Consider the following 18,673-nt stretch of genomic DNA (forward strand, 5'->3'; position numbering starts at 1 on the left):
CACCCACCCTGATATGTTACTTCTTGACCTTCCATCTCACGTGACCTTACGTCGGGGTTCTAACCCTCAACGTGATTAGGTTCTTTACTGAACTTTAACCTCCCGTGACCCAAAGATTGGGTCCCCATCCCTTCACTGTAATTGGTTCGTTCTTAAACACTGGCTTCTGGTGACCCAGCTCATGGGAACCTTCCCTCACTTTTGACGACCTCACATGAACTGGGGCTTTGGTACCTCCTCCTCACAATGACAGGTATCATTCTTGACCTATGGTGACCTAGGTTCTGTGTCTCTCCCGTTCACCATGATTGGTACCTTATTGATCCATGGCAAAGACCCTCCATCAGCGAGTGGGACACACTCCATACACCCCCTTCCTCAGGACGCTGTCCTGTGAAGGTACTGTCCACACACCAGACTTTCAAACCCTCCACATATTCGAGTCCAACCCTACATATATCATACCCTCCAACCCTCCACATACTCGGCCCTCCAACCCTCCACATACCATACCCTCTAACCTTCCACATACTTGACCCTCAAGCCCTCCACATACTTGGTGCACCAATCCTACACACACTAGGCTATCCAACCCTCCACATACTGAACCAACCAACCCTCTTACACACCAGATTCTCCAGACAGCAGGCCCTCCACACACTAGGCTCCCTACACGTGAGGCTTCCCACACACCGGGCTCTCCCCGACGCACAACAAGCCCTCCACGCATCAAACCTCACACCCAGCATAAATCCAGCAGTCTGCAGCAGGCGATCCTCAATGCAAAATAACTCGGGTGAATCTCTCTCTCTCTATTTCTGAAAGCTATACAGACTCGCACAAACACTCACAAGGAGGAGGAGGAGATATTGCAACCTCTCTTACTTCGTATGGATTCAGTCTGCGATATCTTCTCTCTCTTAAATGCTATTCTATTTTGGGAGGCGGTGCATCACGACAAGGTTATCCGAGAATTGGCAGTTTGGTTCTGGCAATACATCCAAAGGTAATTGTCTTAATGGTCGCCTCTCTTGACCCTTTGTTACCTTGTGGCGTTCGTACGCCTGAGTCACTTTGTGCTGTCCTCCAGCAGACAGCCTCGTCATAAGGACTTGTATTACCTGGCTGCCCCATGTACTGGCCTCCGGAAGATGACCTCATCCTCGACCATAAGGTCATCTGTTATACCTGACCTTCCCATGAACTATTTCTCTCTTCTCTTCATTTTCTACATTTCTATATTCCGTCGTAGAGGTAAGCTTCCACACCCCAATCCCTCTCAGCCTCCGTGACCTTCTACATTTAGTCCACACTGTTTTTCCTCTCCGAGGCTCTTGAGATTCTCAATCACATCTGGTTCATAGGATTCCAATCCTCCAACCCAGTATCCTCCACAAGATTTTGTCCTCCAGCTCATCCAAAGACCCGTTAACTTCTCCATAAACATAGAATCTTATCCTTTTTCCGACCCCTTGAACTCAACCCCTTTCCGACCATTTGGATTTGAACATCACAGACTTGGAGTGTTGTCAGACCAAACATTTATGAATGTGAAGACTTTCATCTCATCATACCCGGGGTAACATCAACTCTTCAGATCACAAAGGGTTTAACTTTCCCACCCCTTTAAGACGTATCTAAACCCATCTGGTCTTCAATGTTCTTAACTGTGCTAGGACTCCCTTTCTCGTCTCTCCCTTGCCCATCCCATCCTCCACACCACCTCACCCCGCGTAATTACGGCTTCTTGACCTCTCGCGACCCCCTGGTGAACCCAGAGCAGCGTCCTCCCAACGTCTGGGAGTTTCGAAGTGACAGATTTCCGATAGGTGACAGTAGGATCCAGGTGACGGTCTGATATACGAGATATGTCCTCGTCCCGCACTTGGGATAACTGTCTCGGCACCTTGTGGAGGCGTCATATCACCTTGGAGGTGGTGTCACGTCACCTTGGAGGAGTGTCACGTCACCTTGGAGGGCTGTCACGTCACCTTGAAGGGTTGTCATGTCACCTCGAACGAGTATCACGTCACCTTGGAGGGGTGTCGTATCGCCTTGGAGGGCTGTCATGTCACCTTTGTTTTCATCTGAAATTCTAACATTTGAAATACACAGAATATACGTGTTCTGTAATCGTTAATATCATCATCTTCATCCCTACTGCTACCACGTAGAGCTGCTGCTATCATCACTATTACTCTCATCATTATCATCATTGTTGTGCTGCTGTCATCATGATAGCATTATCATTACCATCATCATTACCTTCATCATTACTATCATGTTCACCATCGGTCACGTGGTCCCTTGGCTCAGGCTACTACATCACGTAGTCCCCTAACTACGACTCCTCCACCACGAAGTCCCCTAACTACGACTCCTCCACCACGTAGTACCCTGATTACGACTCCTCCATCACGTAGTACCCTAACTACGACTCCTCCATCACGCAGTCCCCTAACTACGACTCCTCCATCACGTAGTCCCCTGATTACGACTCCTCCATCACGTAGTACCCTGATTACGACTCCTCCATCACGTAGTACCCTAACTACGACTCCTCCATCACGTAGTCCCCTAACTACGACTCCTCCATCACGTAGTACCCTGATTACGACTCCTCCATCACGTAGTACCCTAACTACGACTCCTCCACCACGTAGTCCCCTGATTACGACTCTTACGACTCCTGCTACACCACACCCCACACTCACGGACCCTGGTGATGGATGCACCATCACCAAGCGACACCGCTACATCCGGCTACAGTAACCCAGCGCTTCATACCAACACCCGCTTGGCCGACAGCTCTCTCTCTCTCTCTCTCTCCCTGTGGCCAAACTTCAGCCATTCCTGGAATTGGAGTCGAGGTCAAGAGGTTAATTCCAGACGAGAAGTTAGGATAACGCCATGCTTGTCTTATTGTCTTCCTTTTCTTCGACTTCCTTCTTTCTTGTCTTCTTCCTTTTCTTCGACTTCCATCTTCCTTGTCTTCTTCTTTTTTCTTCGACTTCCATCTTCCTTGTCTTCTTCCTTTTCTTCGACCTCCATCTTCCTTGTCTTCTACCTTTTCTTCGACTTCCATCTTCCTTGTCTTCTTCCTTTTTCTTCGACTTCCATCTTCCTTGTCTTCTTCCTTTTCTTCGACTTCCATCTTCCTTGTCTTCTTCCTTTTCTTCGACCTCCATCTTCCTTGTCTTCTTATTTTCTTCTTCGTCTTTAAAACACTGTCACTAAAAAGTTTACCTGCAGTGACTATCATGTTCCCCTCCCTCACCAGGCACATTTTTTTCTTCCAAATCACATACACGAAGAACGCGCGTACACACACACACACACACACACACACACACACACACACCACTCCACATGTAAATCACACAACTCGTTTTTCTTTACGCCAAATCTTCCAGCAGAGAGCACTACGCGTCAGTCCTGCCTTAATGGCAAAGCCTCGTCGTAGATGTAGTCGTAATGGCAAAGCCTCGTCGTAAGTGTAGTCGTAAACTCTCTCCCCAAAATACGTCACCAGTAGCAAAATACGTCACCAGTAGCAAAAGTGAATTCAAGGAATGGCTTCAGATCCGGAGCTGACATGATATCAAATCATTATGTACCAATCCATCTTTTTCTTTTCATGTAAAGAATTTATAAATATCTTTTAACTTTCTGCGTTGAAAAGTAATTGGATCTCAAGGGTAATATACCTGTAACCAACCCAGCGCCGCGGGTCGGGTACTTTCAATCATGGGTTTCGAAATCCATTCGCTCTTAATAGGATTTTTGATGTTTGGTATTTTCTTTTTCGAGCGGAAAGAAAACGGAAGGATAAAGAAATGCACACACCCCCAAAGTAATACTTCAGGCCCAGCAGTGACCAAACACTTGAGTCTTTTAATAACCAACCTCACTCCTCCTCTGGTCTCTCTCTCTCTCTCTCTCTCTCTCTCTCTCTCTCTCTCTCTGGGGGGGTCCCTGTGTGTGTGTGTGTGTGTGTGTGTGTGTGTGTGTGTGTGTGTGTGTGTGTGTGTGTGTGTGTGTGTCTGTGTGTGTGTGTGTGTGTCCCTCCAGCCCTACTTGCTCCCACGGTAGGAGGGGACCGTCTTCCCCAACGCCCCTTGAGCATCTACGGGTCATAATCACACGTGGGTCGGTCCTTAATATGAGAGAGAGAGAGAGAGAGAGAGAGAGAGAGAGAGAGAGAGAGAGAGAGAGAGAGAGAGAGAGAGAGAGAGGTAGCACCGGTGTGCAAATAAAGATATGAATACTAGGGTAAACAGATGGTACACGCAGGGTTAAATAAATAAATATTCTGAGAGAGAGAGAGAGAGAGAGAGAGAGAGAGAGAGAGAGAGAGAGAGAGAGAGAGAGAGAGGGGGGGGGGGGGAAATACAGACATGAATACAGAGGACAGAAATTCTACAGGGGTCACCGTAACCTGCTCTACAGCGACGACCTAGAGCACTATACTACTGTAGATCCAGCGGTGTGGGATCACCACAAGACGTTCTTCACCCCACAAGAGTCTACAGCATTATACAGCATACTGCAGCATTATGTAGCAGACAAAGCATGAAATTTGGGGTCACTACGGCCAGCTCTTTCCCTCCAAAGAAGTCTACATCATCACGTACAGCATTGTGCAGCATCAACAGTCGAGAAACTAGCAGCAGGAGGGCGCGACCTGAAGCCATAGCAGACGACAGCATATACACTGGGTGGCAGCATTATCCACCAGAAGACCAGGAGGCTGGAGTTACTGCAGTCAAATATCCTCACCTCCTTCTACATTACTATACATCGTAGGATCCACCGGTATAGGGGCGCTCCTACAGCCAGTCCTTCACCTCACGAGTGTACAACATTATACACCAGACTGCAGCATTGTACATCAGACATCCTAGCAGCCTTTGGGGAGAGGGGAGAGGGGAGGTGGGGGAGAGTCTACAACCAACCACCCAACCCCCTTCCTCCCTAACGCCTCACTACAACACTTCTCCTGCAATTACTTAATGGATCCCGGATCTGGCGAAAGAAAGAGAAAAAAAAAAAACGCATTAGAAAAAAAAAAGACTGAACTTGCTTCTCCACTCTAATTACTCTCTCTCTTTTTCTTTCGTTATCGTTCGCTTCACACGACGTTCAACACCGTCCTCCTTTTTTTTTTTTTTCTCCCCTTCTAATTTCATCACCGCCCAGCGCAGGCGAGATAAAAGTAATGCCCTTCCCCACCCCCTTTGTCAAGCTCTCAAGAAAATCAAGAGTATTAATGCAAAGGGATCGAACCCGGATCTTCAAGGGTAAACACCGGGTCCACGTAATGTTTATTGTGTGGGGGAGGGACGGAGGGGTGGGGGGGAAAGAGGGAAGAAAGGAGGTCCCAGGGGCAGAGAGCAGGGTGGGTGACTGAAGGGGTGGATGGGTGGAGGGGTAGGATAAAAGGGGGAGGGGTTAATTCGGAACGAGGTGAGTGAGGTGGGGGGGAAACCTGATTATAGTAGAGTAATAAGGTGGATGGGTTAGCATGGAGTAAAAGGAAGTGAGAGATGATGTGGGGAGGAGCTGGTGTCAGAGTGAAGGAGGTGAGTGCTGGGGTGTTTTGGTGAGGGTATGGGAGGTGGGGTTGTTGGAGTGAAGGAAGCGAGTGTTGGGGGTGTGTTGGTGTGGGATGGGGTATTGATGGAGTGGAGGAAGTGAGTGTTGGGTTTGATGGTGTGAAGGAAGCGAGTATTGGGATATGTTGGTGAGGGTTGTGGGTTTGTTGGAGTGAGGGCGAGTGAGTGTTGGGGTTTGTTATAGTGGAGGGAGTAAGGGGTACATAAAGGTTTGCTGGAGTGAAGGAAGGGAGCCTCGGGGTAGGTCTGAATGAAGGAAGTGGGATGGAGGGTGTTTGGGTTTGTTGTGGTGGAAGGCGTGAAGGCTAGGGTTGGTTGAAGTCAAGTTAGTTAGCCAGGAGGGGTGTATAGTACGTTGGAGGAACTGCAAGGTGGTGTGGCCTGGGTTGCAGTTAAGAGAGTTAGATGCGAGATACGAGGGCAGAAGATGGGAATGCCAGATTACGGGAGAACCTCTTGGTTTACGACAAGGTCGTCTGCTGGAGGAATGCAATACCAGAAGACGATTCCTCCCCACCCAACACTCCCTCCCGTGCGTCACCCAGCAGTAAAATGGCTATGAACGAACACCACGAGAGCGTAATGATGGATAGAAAATACACATACACACTTATTTACAGCAGCGGCATACGCTAGCCAAGTGGACACTGAAGCTGTAAATAAAAAGTTACAATACTTGTAAATCATATTGAAGTAGAAGAAGAAGAAGAAGAAGATGATGATGATGATGATGATGATGATGATGATGATGATGATGACGATGATGATGAAGGTTGTTCAAGGTCATTCGAAATCGATAGTACTTATCATGGTGATACGAACTGTCAATTATCTCACAATAATCATGGGAAAATCATCCCTAGAGGGGCTCAAACTGTGTTCTACAATCATTGTTGATACTATCAGCATACTAATCAGTGGGTTAATTCGTGAGTTAGGGAAAGAAAAACCACATGATCCTGCCACTGGTTGGAGTGTCACTATGTCCCTCCAGGGTCTGTCAAAGACGAGTACAAGTCACGTTTCATGGACTTGTGGATATGGGACTAGGAAGCTATACAGGTATCCAGGATCCATCGTCCAGTTTATATAACAGACAGAATCTTCAGCAGTGACGGCGACACACTGACTCCTCCCCGAGTTCATCGTTTACTCATCCTGAGTCTTCATGAGTCAGGGGTTCGTGGTCAGGGTCCGTCCCATGACGGACACCGACTTCCTCGGTATCGGAATACTTCGGGTAACTTCCTTCACGACCCAAACAGCCCAAAGGACGTTGTTATTAGACACGCCCCGAGGGATCCTCTACTGTCAGTCATCCTCATCCAAAGCTCTCCCTCAAGCGAAGGTGACCTGACCTGACCATTCATCCCAAATGCATGGTGTGTGTGTGTGTGTGTGTGTGTGTGTGTGTGTGTGTGTGTGTGTGTGTGTGTCTACCGGAGACTCTCCTGTCAACCTGATACTAGGTCAACTGAAGGTGACCCTTGTGACCTCTGCAGACAGCAGACCACCCCAACAGTCTCCTCTGAGCCACGTAGACCGGCAGCTGTATTTGTTTTGGATGTACGACGTGTCTATGTCGTCAACCCGAGAGATCAATAAACATGTGAATGTATTGTTCCTAGCCAGTCCGTGACATGGCAAGGGTTGGAGGCGGAGGTCGCGTGGGATGAAGGGAGTGAGGAGGTGCAAGAGAGAGGGAGAGAGAGAGAGAGAGAGAGGATATGAGCTGCGGGGGAACGATAACTGGGACAATAGAGAGGGAAGAGTGGTAAGAGGGGGGGGGGGGGGCTGACGGAACCTGAGGGAGTGAGGGGTAGGGATGGATCAGAGTGAGGGAGAGGCAAAGGGTTGTGTGGGAGGGAGAGGTGAAGTGCTGGGATCAGTGTGAAGCCTGGAAGCCAATGGTGGGCGATGGATGGGCTGAAGGGAAAAATAATGAGGCTTTAGTGAGGACGTAATGTTCTTGATGGAGGTAAATAAACGATTGGGTCAGGCATGACCATCCACCAGTCTTGACCTCCACACACACACACACACACACACACAAACACACACATACGTTACCCAGACATCCAGCCTATACTTGTATGGCACATCTTTTCAAGGGCTTTTAAATTACGCTACCTTCCTGCTGGGATTTAACCGAACTTCATCTAACTTATGAATATAATGTTGCAGAATTAATGACGCTGGTTCCCCGTCACCAGTTGCCTACGTGTTATCGTCAACAGACGACCTCAAGTCAACAGACTCAGATGCTACAAAACTCAACCAGATTTAAGTTGACATTCTTATCGCACTTTTTGATAATCTTTTTTAAAATCTCTTTTGTAAGTCACTCACAATTGAACAAAGAAAAAAAAAGATTAAGTTTTAAATGTCACATTCTTTTTGTAGACGTGTTGACCATCCTGTGACACAGTGTTGCTAGCAAGTATCTGGTCATTAGGAAAGCTGTGTACTGGTCGAGACCATCTGGGATCAAAGCGTTGCAAACAATGCGTGTGATTCGGTGATTTCGGACGATTATAATGACTTTCCACAAGTGCATATAACAAACAGCCTTATGACAGCCCCACTTACCGTTTGTACAAGCAGTCCTGTTATTGTCAACAGTGCTCATGGCAAACGGGGGGTGGGTGCCCAACAGAGCTTTGATATCATAACTTTCGGGTTGTAGTGATGATAACGCCTGGTTATCCCGTTTCCCCCTCCAGCCCCCCAGGCTCTCGCTGACTGATGGCTCTGTTACCCGTGTGTGTCTGGTGAGGGGATGGAAAGGGAGGTAGGAGGGAGGAGGGAGGGTCGTCCTCACCTCCTGCTCACCTCACTTGGTGCTGCAAGAGTTTGATGAACATATATATGGAACCATTCTTAATATGTCATCCATTTGGCTGAGTAAATGCTTATTCTACTCTTTTTAAGACAGCGCGCGTGCACACACACACACACACACACACACACACACACACAAACTGAAAAAGCTGCATGGTAGTCAAGTTCAAGTGATGGGGCCCCTCGAGTGTAGCACTCCCCCGACGTGAAATACAAATTGGTAATCACTCACGGGCCCGGACGGGTTCGATTCCTGGGCGCGGCTGTTTATCTTCTCCTATGAGCTGGTCGATAAATAGGTACCTGTGGTGTGTGTGTGTGTGTGTGTGTGTGTGTGTGTGTGTGTGTGTGTGTGTACGAACTACAGGACGAACTGCTGTTCATAAACCTGCCAGGTCGCCCCTAGCCTGCCTGGTAAGGGAAGGAGGGAGGGCACCTGTTTACAGGCGTGGGGCGAGGAAGGACCCGGGCCTGTATCACACAAAAAAAGGAAGAAAGAGTAAGACAAACTATATATATAGTGTAGCTGTCGGAAGCATTCACGAGAATATATGAATGAAATCAGCGTCCATCTTGTTGACTTAACACTGTCACCATTCACAGCCGCGGAGGTCGCAAACCCCTCCTCCTCTTCTTCTTCTTCCTTCTTCTTCTTTCTTCAGCCATTCCGCTGAAGTGGCCCAGTGTCCTTCCTTTGATGGTTTCCTTGATGACTCTGGGGGCTGTACTATTTTTTTTTCTCCACCTTAAACCCTCCCTCCCTCCCTCCCTCCTTCCTCCTAAACGAAGTCATTCACCCTAATGTTTACAGACATCTCGATTTCTGCTGATGATGGACTTCTTATATATTCTATTGTTCATTCTCTCTCTCTCTCTCTCTCTCTCTCTCTCTCTCTCTCTCTCTCTCTCTCTCTCTGTTACATTGCTTAAGTGGACGTAAGCGTGAGGGGCTGGGGGTGTGGGGAGGTTGGGGTGAATACCATGGATGGCTTCTGGTCGGAAAGTGTTGGGAAGAAAGTAATTGTCATCGCGCGGTCACTAACATGAACCAAACTCCGTTGTGTCAGGCGTTTGAATAAACTCGATAGTATTCTCAAACGAATAAATAATATATATATATATATATATATATATATATATATATATATATATATATATATATATATATATATATATATATATTTTTTTTTTTTTTTCATACTATTCGCCATTTCCCGCATTAGCGAGGTAGCGCTAAGAACAGAGGACTGGGCCTTTGAGGGAATATCCTCACCTGGCCCCCTTCTCTGTTCCTTCTTTTGGAAAAAAAAAAAATAAAAAAAAAAACGAGAGGGGAGGATTTCCAGCCCCCCGCTCCCTTCCCTTTTAGTCGCCTTCTACGACACGCAGGGAATACGTGGGAAGTATTCTTTCTCCCCTATCCCCAGGGATATATATACATATATATATATATATATATATATATATATATATATTATCCCTGGGGATAGGGTAGAAAGAATACTTCCCACGTATTCCCTGCGTGTCGTAGAAGGCGACTAAAAGGGGTAGGAACGGGGGAAGTTCTTTCTTTTTTTTTTTTTTTTTGAATCCTTCCCTCTCATTTTTAATTTTCCAGAAGAGACAGAGAAGGGGGGCAAGTGAGGATTTCCCCTCAAAGGCTCAGTCCTCTGTTCTTAACGCTACCTCGCTGGTGCGAGAAATGGCGAACGGTACGAAAAAAAAATATATATATATATATATAAATGTATATAGAATTTATAATACGTAAATCCCAACCTCCTCGAAGATCGAGCGAACCTCTGAGAGAACAAGACAAAAAAAAAAAAGGGGGGAAAAAAAACCGGTCTGGCCGTATTGGAGAAAGTTACACGCATCCCAAGTTTCACGTCGATCGATCCCGGGGACATATATATATAAAGGGACGGCCCGCCGCTGTTTTTGTAGATGTCTGAAAGAAAGAGAAAATGGAAGAGGAAGACGACCTATTGTGGCTCCCGTTTCCATCACTGTACCTCGGGGTGAAATATGTTGATGCCTTTCAGAGGATGATGAAATAAGCTTGATGGATCCTTCCATGGAAGGATATTCACTTCTTGTATGGTGAAAAGGTTGTTTAGAACAGTAATTAAGCGCGAAATATCAAAGAAATTCTCTAAACTCAATTTGATAAAACGCGTGGAGGAGGAGGAGCAGGAGGAGCTACAGAAATAACTACAACATCATTTAACCCTATCTACAAAAGAGCGTTTAAGTTTGAACTTTCTTTCTATTTTTCTTTGTAATTTCATATACATTCTTATGCGATCGTTTCAAATATGTGTAACATTTCTCCAACATCCTTTCATCATTTCTAGTCATAAGTATCACCAGCTATTTACAATATCATTTAACCATTTCAAACAAATTTCCAGCATTATCTAGCCATCTTCAACAACATCTAACCATCTCCAACTAAGTCAAGCATCTTATTACCATATCCATCTATTTCCAATATCGTCAACTATTTCTATTTTCAATATTCGTTTCCTAATTCCAACTATTCCTACTCTTGCGATCTCTGTCTATTCATATCATCACACGATCTCAAAAGGAAAATCAACCATCGACAATTATCCATCAATATCCTTCACTTCAAATTATCCCAGACGTCCAATAAACTCCTTACTATCCTAAACACTCTCTGACCTCCACCATATTACCTTCAGTTCACCAACTCACTTTTGTCCTCCCTTCAGCCACGCTAACAAACCTTTACCTACTCCTCTCTGTATGCGTAACGTGTTACAAGCTGTAAACATCTCTTTCATCGTCCCTTCCTCCTATTTGGATGACTTTTCAATGCACGCTCTCCTTCACTACGCCTTCCTCTTCATATGCCATCTTCACTATGAGTCAAGGTAACCTAATTGATAGATAATAGTGTACCCTCAGCCACGGTAACAAGCCACCTCCTCCCCTCTGTATGTATGCAACTCTCTCATCGGCCCTTCCTCCCTCCAGCTCTTATAATATCTCTCTCCCTCTCCTTCTCTACACTTTCTTCTTTACCGACATCTCTCTCTCTCTCTCTCTCTCTCTCTCTCTCTCTCTCTCTCTCTCTCTCTCTCTCTCTCTCTCTCTCTCTCCTCTGGACTGAGGCCAACCTCCTCAGTGAATCTATAACTTACAGGGTTCACCAACAACTACCGTAGTATGCAGTTTGATGAATTCCCTGGGATAAAGATACCGCCACCGCTGATGATGAAGTGGATGGGGGAGGAGTTGGCCTTAGTTGCTGTGGGACAGAGTTCCAGGAATTGGCGGGAGGGGAGGGTGTCACTGTCAGTCATGTGGATCAGTAATAGAAGTGCAGCGTAGCGTTAGTGATGTGAGGTGTTGTGTGGAACAGAGACATGGCAGTGTGAAGTGTGTTGTAGAGCAAAGAGGCGTCGTTAGGCCTAGTATGGTGGTCCTGATGAAATAATCTTCACTATGAAGGAATGTAAAGGTTTGGTGTGGTAGTGTAGCGATCACCTGCTAAGGATGAGCAGATTTCTTTTAAATAACAGATTATAACTATTACTGCCGGAGGTCCTCTTCATTGGGCTTGGGGAGTAATCATTTCCCATGTTAGGGCGAGCGGTCTTTCCTTAGGCGGGGTTTATGATGGTCCAAGGGGGGTTTTTCTACTCTCATATACGACTGTTATCATCATATAAATGCTAGGATGAGCTGTTGTCTGTTCCAGATCTTAAATGTTGCAGAGACAGACATATTCTGTCCTAGGAACTGCTAATGCCTTGATCCAAAGACTGTCACTGTCTTTTACGAGTGTTAAGATTGTCTGTTCCAAGGTTTGAGACTGTCTATTCTTCTAGGGTCTGAGACTGTCTATTCCAGAGACAGACTTGTCTGTTCAAGAGACTATGTCCCTTCAAGGAACCGAGACACTTTTCATATTGACCCTAAAAAGGGTCTCAGTTGCCTTACTATCAGTTGGGTATGGCCTCGATATACTGAGGGGATGAATGGTAATTCATAGAGTCGATTTTCAACACTGATCTACTTTGTGTTTCATTCCTCTGTCCCCGATTCTTGAAGGTAAAGAGTTGATGATGGTTTCTGGCACAATATGAGAACCGTGACGTGTACCAACGCCTGATTCCCCAACATTTTCAGGCAACAAGCAGTGCAAAAATGCTGTCATGGCATAAATGGCAATCTTAGAAATGTCTCCGGAACATGGATTACGTTTTGGAAGTGGGAACTACTACTACTACTACTACTACTACTACTACTACTACTACTACTACAACTACTACTACTACTTTCCCCTCCCTCTTCCCTCCCGTTGGTCGGATAACGCCGGCTGCAGAAAGAAATAACGTCAAAGACACAATGTCACAAGCGAGGAAAACTTTCCTCAATTCTTTTGCCTTTTTTTCTTTTACGAGCAAGTTTTCTGCGCCCTCCGTAATTATATGACGCCAAAACCTGCCCAAGGCAAAACCTCTGAGCGGTCACAGGACAACACAAGCTCTTGGTTGTAATATTTTCCCAGCGATAAATACCGACGCCCTCACCTTTAATAGTACGAAAGGTGCACGGAACAGCGCTTACGCAGAGGCCAGAGACGAGGCTTCGGTCTTTTGATGGGCATCATGGGAACTCTTGCAGCAAGTAATTCAATACATAAGAATAACTGAAGGTAAATGATAAATGAAGGTAAATGATGACTGAGAGAAGTACACACTGACGTCCCTGTGTTTTTGTTAATAATTTGCACATTATCTGACGCGTCTAAAAGTAAGACACCGAGTTATAGACAGCGTCAGGGTCGTGAGAGCTATGAAGGTCTGATATATTAATGAACCACTCTACTTACGTCTCATCTAATGATCACAGTACATTAACCTATAAGCTAACCAAGGCTAATCTAACTTATTCCACACAAACTTCAATTAAGCTAAACCCATCAAGACCAAATTAGTCTCACCGTCTAAACTAATCCGTCCTATAACCTAATCTAAATCTTCATCTCCCTTAATGAACTGATTAACAACTTGTCATTCAACCATTCATTTAAGTTTTGATTTATAAATAACCCTTCTCTCTGAGTGTCTTAACCTCACAATTCATCCCTTAACTAACATTATCTCGAAACTCTATGAAAGCTTTAACAGTTCTAATTCATCTTTCTCTCAACAATTTTTCCTCTTAATTTCTCTATTCTTACTCCCTTAACCCACGGCATTGATTTCTACTTCTTTTATGCTAATGCTGCTCGACTGTCCTAATGTCTAGACCGTCTTTAACTAACATCTTTTAAGGGTAGTTTGAGACCTGCAGAAGGGATAGTGATCTCAGCAAGGAAGAGCTGATCTTCCACACACCCCTTTGACGACGGGAGTTTAACACATCCTCGTTTTCTAAAGACATTTCAAAGCTTCTTGAAGAAAGGAACTCTTAAGAGGACACTTATATAAAAAAGAGAGTCTTTTAGTCTGACAATTTTTCTATTTAAGTTTCGCGTCACGGTCATAAGTATGGAAATTGTCAAACGACTTTAGAGCTCAGTAATCTTTTCAAGTTATTCCTGTGGTGACTCGCTCAGTCACAAATGGTCCTCATATGAAACCAATAAAATGATCAGTGATCTTCGTGAGGAAGAGGAGACAATTAGCAGAAATCCATCGCTGGGTTTCCTCACCCTAAATTCGAAAGGAGACTGTGCTTATGGTCTGGAAGATATTATAATGGGTCGAGTTCGAGTCATATACACCTTAACTTAACGTCTGAATGGCCCTTGGTCATGAGGAACATAAGAGAACTGCATAACATCGAGTCGTTCTGCATTGTATGTGTCACGCTGGCAGAAGTGCCCGGCACCTCCAGGTCCTGGAGGGGAACTAAGCCTTCCTTTTTTCTCTTTTTTTCTTTGAAACTTTTTGACTTGAGAGCCACTGTCGTGCTGGGAGGGGGAAAACGCAACGACTTTCGTCCCCACTTTGTGTAACCCGGTCCCGGCAATTGTAGTTCCGAGCCAATCCGAACCCAGAATACGCTTTACGTGAGGCGAAAATCTACGCTCATTGAGTGTATATCGTGAGCAAGGGAATCTACGCTCATTGAGTGTACATCGTGAGCAAGGGAATCCCACCGATCGACCACCTCCCAACAGCATCCACCAGCTTTTCCTTCCCCCCAATCATAACCAAATACTCACTCCTGGGCAGTGAACCATGCGAGGAAGTCCTTCAAAGAACCGAGAAACAGACAAGCCTCCTCATGTAAGGGCTGGTGTCATTCAACACTTTGTCTTTCTGCAGATAACATATGATTTATTCACTGGGAAACATAGCCTACATTATCGATGGCGATTTTCTTCTTTTTTTTCACCTTATCATGGCAATCACGGGTTACCGTTATGTAGACGCCACTTGCGTTGTCCAAAGCTTCAGACTTTGGGGTTCGTCATGTTGACTACAGGAAGGATAATGCTATAGCACGATAGACAGGAAAACATACATCTCATGGGGACATTTGTTCACAAAACACCCAAGGGTGAACATGGACAGGTGATAGCAAGTGAGGAGGAAAATGTGTAGTCATTTCCATTAAAGAACAGACTGAGCTCATGGCATCTTTTGGTATTACAGCGTTTGACGTGTATTTTCTAAAAGACATACAGATGGCAGTGCTGTCTTCGCTAGCTGCTCCGTACCTTCGATGGTACTGCAGGAGAAGACACACTTTCATTTCCTCTATGTATGTCAACTGTTGTTATAACGGGTGAAATTAGTGATCATTAGATCGGGTGTTGAGTCGTGAGCACTGAGCGGGTTCACTCATCTGTGCTTCTTCTCTCATTTCTCGTGGTCACTGGTCGTGTTCGTGGTCACAGGTCGTGTTATAGACTCGATGCGAGTCGTCATTCTTAATGGATTTCTGAGTCCGACTTTACGATCGGTAACTGTGTTAAGTTATACAGAATCGAATTAGATGTCGTGATAATGAACCACTTTAAGTGCATCAGTCACCCGCTATAGATAGGAGGTGGAGAGGACTTTGCATGGAGAGTACTTTGCATATTCATACCGATTCATAAGATTCGACGAATCGCACCGCACTTACAACTGGGCTGGAATGACCAATATAAGTGTCACAAACTCGTACACAAAACGTACATATTACACAATTCTAAAGACCCCTTCTCCCCTCTCCCCCTCTCTCTCTCTCTCTCTCTCTCTCTCTCTCTCTCTCTCTCTCTCTCTCTCTACACTATGCCGCAGACCCTTACCCGTCCAGTAAACACCCTTCTATGCCACAATGCCCACTCCCTCTCTCTGTCTTTTTTGTTTTTTATACATACCGCACTGTACCACAGTTCTCCCCCCCCCCCATTCCCTCTGTACACATTGCACTGCAACACAGGCCCTTTCCTCCCCCCCCCCCCCTCTCTCTCTCTCTCTCCCATTCTATATATACCGCTGGGAGCCAAAGGGGGGGTTTGCCTGACCACACTCTAAGTTAAAGTGAAGCAAAATGGATAGCGCCAAATGTCATTTCTCTGGAATTGTGACTTTTGAAAGGGAAGGTCGCCTGAGTGACCTAACCCAAGATACAGGTCACGAGAGATGCCCAGCAAAACCCTCTCACCTCAAATGCGGCAAAAGGTCTTAGAAATCTTTCTTTACTTCAGATGATTTTTGCTAGTCGCTTCTTTCTTCTTCTTCTTCTTCTTCTTCTTCTTCCTTTCTTTCTTTCTGTCTTTCTGTGCCCCTTTTTCTTTCTCCTCTCCTCTATATACATGGTTAAGAGACAGGGCAACACGAGTGTAAAACTTCCTCCCCATGACACAGTTATCAATCACAAACAGTAACCGTAAATAGTAATAATCAAAAATAGTAATCACACAGAGTAATCAAAAGTAATCACATCCAGCAATCACAAACAGTAATCGTAAATAGTAATAATCAAAAATAGTAATCACACAGAGTAATCAAAAGTAATCACATCCAGCAATCACAAACAGTAATCGTAAGTAGTAATAATCACTAACAGTAATCACAACTAGTAATCAAAAGTAATCACTAACAGTAATCACAAATAGTAATCAAAAGTAATCACATCCAGCAATCACAAACAGTAATCGCAAGTAGTAGTAATCACAAACAGTAATCACAAATAGTAATCAAAAGTAATCACTAACAGTAATCACAAATAGTAATCAAAAGTAATCACATCCAGCAATCACAAACAGTAATCGTAAGTAGTAATAATCACTAACAGTAATCACAAATAGTAATCAAAAGTAATCACTAACAGTAATCAAAAGTAATCACATCCAGAAATCACAAACAGTAATCACTCACGACCTCCTCCTCCTCCCTCATCCATTCTCCAACAACCTCCCCATCCACCCACACTTCTCCCCCAACAGGTGATCCTGATCGCAGTGGTGGCGGGATTCCTCTCCATCGCCACCCTGATCGGCAACCTGATGGTCATGATCAGCTTCAAGATCGACAAGCAGCTCCAGACGATCAGCAACTACTTCCTCTTCTCCCTGGCCGTGGCCGACATCACGATCGGGTGGGTAGAGAGAGAGAGAGAGAGAGAGAGAGAGAGAGAGAGAGAGAGAGAGAGAGAGAGAGAGAGAGAGAGAGATGTAAATTAGTGAAAAAGAATGAGAAAGGCGGGAAAAAGATGATGATGATGATGAAGAAGAAGATAGACTTACAGAAGAGAATGTGGAGAGAGAGAGAGAGAGAGAGAGAGAGAGAGAGAGAGAGAGAGAGAGAGAGAGAGAGAGAGAGAGAGAGAGAGAGAGTTAAAAAGAGAAAGGAGAAAAAGAAAAACACGAGATAACATATAAATAAGAGAAAGATTAAAGACAGAGTCAGATAGAAGATCTGAAGTGGAAGGATAAACAGAGAGAAGAGGGGAACAGGGAAGTGACAGGGAGGGGGGGGGGGAAGAATAGAGAGAGAGAGAGAGAGAGAAGGAGTAGATATAAAAAATACGGATGGAGAGTGTCGGGGTGTGAGAGTGTGTGAGAACGAGTGTAAATGCAAGGTAAAGATGGAGGGGGGGGGGAGAGACACAAGCGTGGTCAACACAAAAAAGGAGATGAAGGAAGGAAGGAACGAAAGAAGGAAGAAAAGAAATGGGATGGAAAGGATGGGTATAGAGAACCATCAATCTATATGTATTTCATACTGGGTTCTTGAGGCTTGAGGTTCTCTAGACCAACATGGTCGAAAGGGAAGACCTTCTCCATCTTCCAGTGTCATACGACCAGTGTCCCATGACCAGAAAGATCCTCCAGGGGTCATTCTGTTAGCGACATCAGTCAAGGAGACAATGAGACGAGTGAGACTTTCTGCAAGATCCATCAGTCCCTCGAACCAGGGATCTGAGATGTTTGCGTTCGTTTTTTTCCCCCAGCAAAGAAAAATATTCTACACGTAATATAATTTTAATCAGATAAAAGCTGTTGTCACGAATAATGTTCAGTGTTTAGACCATGGTAAATATACTCATTTTACATAGAAGGGCCACATAGTGTGTATGTGTTGGTCTACAGCCTAACTAACCAACGAATGTGTCCCTTTCTCTATTAGCATGACAGATGTTTACTTTCGTTAACATGTTAACGTTCATGGTTTTATGTCAATGTCTCTGATTCTTGTTACTTATTTATCTGTGTGTGTGTGTGTGTGTGTGTGTGTGTGCGTGTGTGTGTGTGTGTCGAAAATCTATAGGATGTCATTACCACGACCCTCTTTACTATCTTGCTCCACCTGCTGCAGGGTGGTGTCGATGCCCCTCTTCACAGTGTATACGCTGATGGGTTACTGGCCTCTCGGCTCCTTCATCTGCGACACTTGGCTCGCCCTCGACTACCTGGCCTCAAACGCCTCGGTACTCAACCTCCTCATCATCTCCTTCGACCGATACTTCAGGTAAGCTGATTGTTCCTCCCGTGTTCTGAGGAGGAGGAGGAGGAGGAGGAGGAGGAGACTAAGGGGATGGAAAGAGGGTTTCCGGGTGGGTTGGGAAGAGTGGGGGTGTTTAAAAGGGAGGCGCTTAAGGGCTAGTGTGTGTGTGGTTGTGTTTGTGTGTGTGTGGGTGTGTGTGTGTGTGTGTGTGTGTGTGTGTGTGTGAGAGAGAGAGAGAGAGAGAGATAGAGAGAGAGAGAGAGAGAGAGAGAGAGAGAGAGCCACACAAGA

The 18,673-nt window shown here is 45.3% G+C and overlaps 1 protein-coding gene across 7 annotated transcripts in view; it reads left to right on the forward strand.

The window, feature by feature from the left end:
* Window positions 1-18,673, forward strand: part of mAChR-A (muscarinic Acetylcholine Receptor, A-type) — a 461,181-nt gene that overhangs the window by 383,867 nt on the left and 58,641 nt on the right. For all 7 annotated transcript variants that reach the window (XM_071690083.1, XM_071690085.1, XM_071690087.1 and 4 more), the window contains 2 exons: window positions 16,882-17,033; window positions 18,254-18,406. In XM_071690083.1, the coding sequence (XP_071546184.1) occupies window positions 16,882-17,033; window positions 18,254-18,406 (305 nt within the window). The remainder of the gene's footprint in view (window positions 1-16,881; window positions 17,034-18,253; window positions 18,407-18,673) is intronic.

Source organism: Panulirus ornatus, chromosome 48 (assembly GCF_036320965.1).
Source record: "Panulirus ornatus isolate Po-2019 chromosome 48, ASM3632096v1, whole genome shotgun sequence".
NCBI classification, from domain to species: Eukaryota; Metazoa; Arthropoda; class Malacostraca; order Decapoda; family Palinuridae; genus Panulirus; species Panulirus ornatus.